This window comes from Malus domestica, chromosome 11 (genome assembly GCF_042453785.1).
Source record: "Malus domestica chromosome 11, GDT2T_hap1".
Lineage (NCBI taxonomy): Eukaryota > Viridiplantae > Streptophyta > Magnoliopsida > Rosales > Rosaceae > Malus > Malus domestica.
In genome coordinates this window covers 35,869,419-35,876,904 of record NC_091671.1, presented here as the reverse complement: position 1 = coordinate 35,876,904, position 7,486 = coordinate 35,869,419, and the positions used below count along the sequence as shown (strand labels likewise).

Below are 7,486 nucleotides of genomic sequence, written 5' to 3'. Positions count from 1 at the left end.
TGGTGAATTGCACTCAACCTTATTACGTTTCAGGTTTCGTTAATACAGATTAAGATAAAATGTCGCTTGTTCTAACATAACTATTTAACTACTTTCAACCAAATGAAGAAAGCAACTAAACTGATTACTCATTTACAAATTTGTTGGGTTTGCACAAAACTCCCCAAAGCCGAAAACGAAAAGGATAATAAACAAATTAAAAGGAAAAAAGATGAATAAAATAGAAGATAATAATTTTATGAAAGAGAAAATAAGAGAGAAAGAATAATAAACAAGTCAAATCATTCCCTTTTATTTTATTTTTCAAGGAAATAAAAAAAACACGTACAATATTCGTAAACCGAGTGCTTTATTTTGATCACTTCTTCGTCCTAGTGAGGGAAAGGAAGAAAAGCAATCTCTCTCTCTCTCTCTCTCTCTCTCTGCAAAACCCTCATTGCGTAGTCTGCAATCGACCTTCGAATGGCGAACAGTAATCTTCCCCGACGAATCATCAAGGTTCGCCCTTCAATCTTCTTGGCGATCCCTCTTTTAATTTACCTCTCACCGCTCTGTATGCGTCCCCTGAAACGAAAATTTAAAAAGTTTGAATTGGTTTTCTTTTTTTGTGGTAATTTCATCCAATATTTTTACTGTGATATGTGCCTCAAAAGATTGGATCTTTATATAGAATTTCGTAGCAACCAAATGGGGATTTAGGGTTTTGTGGTTTTGATATTTGGGTAATTTTTTGACAATTTTTGCTTTTGGGTTTCTGATCCAACAGGAAACTCAACGTCTCCTTAGTGAACCTGGTAAGTGATTCATTCTTTCCCACTAATTATTTGGAGCTGGAATTTGAAATTGTGGTTAAAGTTATTTTCGATTGTCTTATAAAGCAATTCAAATGTGAGCGTGATAGTATTTTTAGGCTTTAGATGTAATATAAGTTTGCTAGTTTTGTTGGGGTTTTATTTCTAAAGGGTTATTTGAGGTTTGCATACTATTTGATGCCGTGAAATGTGATTACAGCACCGGGAATTAGTGCTTCACCGTCAGAAGACAATATGCGATATTTCAATGTGATGATCCTTGGCCCGACACAATCTCCTTATGAAGGTATATATAACAGGACTGACTTATTTGTGGAATACGTTATCTACGAAATCCATACCTGGTTGGTTATCATTGTTTGAAATCTTTTACTTGTTTGAGTAAATTTCAAAAAAATGCATCTACAGAAGGTTTATTATTTGAAATGGTTTTATATGCACAAATTTATAAGTTTGAGCTCTACATTAGGATTTCAAGCGTGATGGAACTCTGATTGGGGGAATGATGACTTATTATTGTTTGGATGTTTGTGTTCGTGTTGTTTTATGTGAAAGTGAGCTGGAACAAATTAAGGACTTTGTTGTATGTCAGAGTATTTTTGAGGGATGACTAGGAGGTTGGATCGTTTTGTTGAGCCACATAGTGGTTAGTGATCGCTGAAGGTTTTATCTTTGAGATTATCATTACTCGTGTACGAAAAGAGTTTCTAATGTAATAAGTGGAGTTCCCTGGGATTACATTGTGCTGAGGGGGCATAATCAATCTCCCTTACAGTTTCTAGACGAAGTATATATATAGACAATGTCATGGAGCGACTAGTGATTTTTGCAATATTCCCAAGGACTAAGTACAGCAAAACAGGAATGCTTTGGATTCAGTTGCAATGGATGGCTAGGAGGAGATCATGCTACTAAGAAAGGCAGGCTAATTGAGGAGATGATGTAGTAATCATCCCTAAAATTGGTGAGAGTTATATCTCACCTTGGCAAATTTGTATGTCGCTCATACTGTGCGAAAGTGTAGTCCGTTTATGTACCGCCTGTCTATCTAATATATGTTTGTTGGCCTGTTAGAGGGGTATAACTTTGACATCAAACAACTGTGTGTCAATTACAATAAACCAAGCTAGATTATTGAAGATAGCCCTTCTAGCCAGTCACCACTCCGCTATTTTAAATATTAACCAACCAACAATTTCAGTGTATACAACAACAACAACAACAAAACCTTTCTCACTAAGTGGGGTCGGCAACAATTTCAGTGTATACAACTGGAGAAAATTTCTCTTTGCATTTGTGCCAGGTGACAGTACACTTTGATTTGTTTCAGCTTGAGAGAAATGGTAGCCTTATTTATTCTTATATGCTGTTATATTTGCCACTTGGTTACTACAGTTTATATTCTTAGTCAGAAACATAACTATCAAATGTCAGTTTTAGGAATGTAATATGGGTTAACATGGCTCCTTTTTCTTGTTATTCCTATGCTTTCTTTTCCGTCACTTACCAACATAATTGGTAGATTTATCATCATATATTTTGTTTCATTTCAGGAGGAGTTTTCAAGTTGGAACTCTTTTTGCCTGAAGAATATCCAATGGCTGCTCCAAAGGTACTTTGATTTGAATAGCACAATCTCAAACAGCTAAAAGATTGAGGGAGAGTATGAAATAAAACATTTCAATTGACAGAAGCACTTTTAATTCTTGCTTCAGATATCTGGAGTTATACCCTTATTTGATAAAATGGGTTTTATCTTCACAGTTTTTGTTCCTCGGTTGTGATGGATTTCATCATATTTTTTTTTCATTTGTATGATTCTCTCGTCGTGCAATCTGATGACACTTTATGGGGTTCTGTGCTTTTCTGTTATGTGTGGTTTTTGCCTACTGTAGCTGTATGTGTTTTGAGAACTTTTCTGAAACAGGGTAGTCTTTTAAAGCCAGGTATTCTATTTACTGATGACAAATTGTTGTTTGGTATGTGTATATATAATGCATTTGGGGTGGATCTTTAGGATCTCAGAGGGAATTCTTAATGTTGCAAAAGATAAAGAAGTTAAATAGCTGAAGTCATTTGGCTTTTATGAATAAATATTATTTTTTATTTGACACTCTTTTGACAACTGTGATTCTTATCGTTAATGATTTATGGACTGGAATACTTTCAAATTTTATTGAATATATTGCAAGTATTGATGATGATAGAACATTGGTTAATAGTTGTACGTGGATGGTGTTTTAGATTTTGAAAAAAAAACACATTCCAAGAATAATTTGCATATTTTCATCTTTACTGGCAAATGTTGTCAATTGTGGCATGCTCACATAGATGAAATTTGGTAGCGTGCGGTTGAATAGTTTGCTGGCCTTTCCACGGAATGCCAACATGGTACCCGAAATTGTTAAAGACTTCCTAAGGCAACTGGTTGTCGTTGTTTATTGATTTTGTGTATGTGTAAGGATGTGGTTTCGGTCTTGCAGTGTAAGGCTCCAGTTTTTCTTCCTTAAGCATGCCCCCAGACGTCCTAACATTCTTTATTTTATGTCGATCAAGTAATCATTTTGTTTTTCCGTTGTATCAGGTTCGATTTCTCACCAAAATTTATCATCCTAACATTGACAAGGTAGGCTGTGCGTATGGTTTTTTTCCCCCATTCCTCTCACTTTCAAAGGTTCCCCAAATAATTTCATGCCTTTCATGCACGGTTTTCTTAATCCAGCTGGGAAGGATATGCCTTGATATTTTGAAAGATAAGTGGAGTCCTGCTCTCCAGATTCGAACTGTACTTTTGAGGTATTATGCTTTCATATTGTCTTTGTAGTAAATCTATACCTGTTCCGTGATCAAAACAAAACCGTACATCCGTGTGTATCACAGGGTAAAATATCACAATAAATTTTAGTGAAGGTTCATACGCCTGTAATGTATGGTTATATCTTTTTTTGAGTTCATATCCTTTTTAAGTTAAAATTGAAACTGAATTATCAACAATGTTGCTATCTTTTTTTCCCTAGTATTCAGGCACTTTTGAGTGCCCCAAACCCCGATGATCCGCTCTCAGAGAACATCGCAAAGCATTGGAAATCGAATGAGGCTGAAGCTGTTGAAACAGGTGTGTTGATCGCTCGCTTGTCTTACTATTGGTTTCCCCCAGCTTACCCTATTATTCGAATGTCAATCAACAACTTTGAAGCTAATGCATTCTTCCTCGATCCTTGCAGCCAAGGAATGGACCCGTTTATATGCAAGCGGTGTGTAATGGCATGGCGAAGGTTCATCGTTCCCTAAAATAACATTAATGCAATATATGCTGTTCACTGTCATTTTAAAATGGAAATTTGGATGAATTGATGTTTGGAATATTGGAAGTTTAATGTTCGCAAGCTACCGTTTGCTGCCTGATAATTGTTCGTTCCATTTCTTTCGGAAGCTTGTCTGTGAACCTGTATGATCAAGGATCTTCTTCGGTCTCTAACGACGACTGTGAGGTTTATTTTAGGCACTCAAGGTATGGATTTCTGTTTATCAATATTGTGAATATTCCTTTCTAATTTTCTTTCTCGTTTTCCTATGTTTGAAGAAGCACTATTCCCTATCGGGTATGTCTGCAATTTATCGTTATCTTTTCGGTTGCATGGATTAGATTGAATTGGATAACTCACAAACCGCATCTCACGTTTGATAAAATTTCACTTCTAAACCATAATGAGTAATTAGACGGGAAGGAAATTTGTCGGTCGCGCGTAATCCATCTTCTATAGGAATGTTTGTTTTCCTCACGTCTTTCTTTAGCCTGCTACATTTATCAATCCAATTTAATCGAATTCTGAGCACCAAGAGCCCGCGGATTCTAACCTTTAGAAGGAGATAAAAGTTTACTATATTTCGTATCCTTTGTCTCTCTCGTCACATGATGTGTTATGCCAACCAAATCGGTGATTCAAGTCAAATGATCGATTTTAGACATGATTCGTATTGGGCCTGGATGTAACGGACTCGATGGGCTCAAGCCTTGTGTACGTTTTGTGTTTGTTTGAGTTTGGGCCTCCAACATACCAAAAGGAGAAAACAAAACAAAATTGAAGATTGTACCAAAAACAACCAAAGACCAATAAGACTAGGCGTGTACTATCTGCACATTATTTTTACTTCTCACCCATTCCTCTTAATTCTAGATCGTCGGATTGAATGAGTTGAAGGAGATCAAATGATAAAAATTAAAATGGAGAGTGAGGGAAGTGAAAATGGGTGGATGGGTCGATAGCACCACCCTAAAACCTAAGGGTTGTCCCTTGAAAATCGTTCTCGTTAATAAATTTGTATTCAACCACCATCGTTCATCATTCGTCTTAAAGGTTTTAATATAGGGAGTTTTAACGAAAAGTCCGCGATACTGTTCACTTTAAAGAAAAATCATATTTTTACACTAAAAAGTCAAACCTAGTATTATTCATTTTACCCTTTATTTTGTTATTATCGTTAAAACTCAAAGTTTTCAAACCCTTTTCATTAGTTTTCCTTTTAATATATGCCTTCTCTTAGCAAAGTCAAAACTAGTGTCATTAGATCAAATGATTGCAGAAATTTTGTGAAAAAGACGAAAAAAATAAGGGGTGGCATTACAATAAATGAAACTATACAAACGAAATAAGAATGTAGGATAGATCGAACTTGGGTGTAAATGGTCAGATCGACTCCTTAATTTACTGGACGAATTCAACATAGCAATCAAAACTTGAAAACATCCACAAAACGACATGGTTTTCAACCCACAATTTCCTTGGGATTAGATCGCAAGGAACTCTAACCACAATTTTTGAGCATGAGTTCCACCGCTGCTCATTTTACGGCCCTAATTTGTAGGGTTTGGACACGTCACATGAAGGGTACCCTACCCCACACACAAAAGGCCAGACCATGCACGTACCGTCATCCATGCATCATTCATTTCACAGTTTCACTTTGGATCCTTCTCCTGCCCCCCTCCAGTGTTCAGCCCCACGCGTGCGCCCATCTCAACTTTGTTCTGGTTTTTGTTTTTCTTGTTTTGTTTTCGGTGATGTCGTTAGCACTTTAATAATAGAATATTATGTTTTTTCTTATATGACAACGTGATATTTTACTGTGTAAATATTGTAATTCCAATCGAAGATTCTCTTTATTATTTTTTTTAAATTCATTTTTGAAAAAATTTAGTCGATTTGGAGACTTTGTAGTCATCCATACGAAACAAATAGGTTCAAATTTGGGTTCCGTTTGGTAGTTAAGTAATAAAAAAAACGTATGGTAAAACTAAAATATCTTCTTATTGCCTTCAGGCAAGAACTTTTAAAAGCAGCATGTTATTTTTAAAAGCTACTTCATAAAAAACGGAGTTGAGCCTTTAATGAATATTTTCAATTCATGTAATACCTTCATTGCAACTTCATACTCCAGTCTAGTGATATTTCTTTTCAGTTATAAGTAAACGTCATAGGTTTGATTTTTTTCAAAAGTGAATTCGAACCAAATTATTATGACTAATCCATTGTGAAGTTTAGCCATCTCTCTCATTCCTTAGATTAGATAACATTGAATGCATTTAAGAATACCTTCATTAATTTTTTTTAAACAAAATTATTTATCTTTTTACACATGTTTTGTCCATGGGAATTTTAACGAAAAATCCGCAGTATTGTTCACTTTAATGAAAAACCACATTTTTACACTAAAAAGTCAAACATGGTACTATTCACTTTACCCTTTATTTTGTCATTTTCATTAAAACTCAAAGTTTTCAAGTCATTTTCATTAGTTTTCCTTTTATCCATTGGTGAACAAAACGATCGTCATCACCCACCACCACTGCCATTGCCACAATCAACGTTGCCGCCAACGCTACCACCGCCACTACATCCACCCTTACTACCATTGTTATTTCTACACCCCAACCACCACACTCCGCTATTGGCACTACCACCATACCCCTATTATTCCCGCTACAATCACCACCACCACTACCTCACCACCATTACCCCCGCCGCCGCTGTCGTCGTCACAACCCCACTATATGTCCATTTTTATCATTATATGCAAATACCATGTCAATTGTACATTAAAATTTACCAAATGCTTTTACACTACTTTTCATACTCACAACACTTTTAAAAATACAGTTTATCAAATACTCATTTGCTTTATATAATAGCTGAAGCGTTTAGATTATGACATTTGTATAGTAAAATAATGTCATGTCTTATTAGAAAAAAAAGTAACTTCTCACATGTAAAGAGCCAAGTAATTCTAAGAATATTATCTACACTCCTCTTTATACATTCTCATTTTGTATTTGAGAAATGCTAATGGACTCTCTTAAAAGTAAGATTCTCCCTTAACTATCTATCATCTCATTTTGTTGACAAAATATTTTATAACATTGACTCGGAATTGTTGTTAAGTTGTAAGGTAACAGAGTATAAAATGACCTTTTCGGAATGTGGATACACAAAAACAGCTCCCTTGATTCTTTGTCTTTTTGTGAATTTGATTTCATTTTATTTACAAAAAAAATAATAGTAATAAATTTATGAGCCCGTGAGCAAAGTGATTCGCCGGCCGTTTTGAGCGCTGGTGACGCACCGACCGGGGAGTTTGAGAGTTGTGACGCACCACCAAACTGTCTCATCCACTCA

The 7,486-nt window shown here is 35.5% G+C and overlaps 1 protein-coding gene across 1 annotated transcript; it reads left to right on the top strand.

The window, feature by feature from the left end:
• Positions 1-273: 273 nt before the first annotated feature.
• LOC103423040 (ubiquitin-conjugating enzyme E2 35) lies at positions 274-4,220 on the top strand. Its single transcript, XM_008361110.4, has 8 exons — positions 274-498; positions 767-794; positions 1,012-1,098; positions 2,366-2,424; positions 3,397-3,438; positions 3,535-3,608; positions 3,830-3,927; positions 4,037-4,220. The coding sequence occupies exons 1-8, from the start codon at positions 463-465 to the stop codon at positions 4,072-4,074; spliced, it is 462 nt and encodes a 153-aa protein (XP_008359332.1). The 5' UTR covers positions 274-462; the 3' UTR covers positions 4,075-4,220.
• Positions 4,221-7,486: the final 3,266 nt, after the last annotated feature.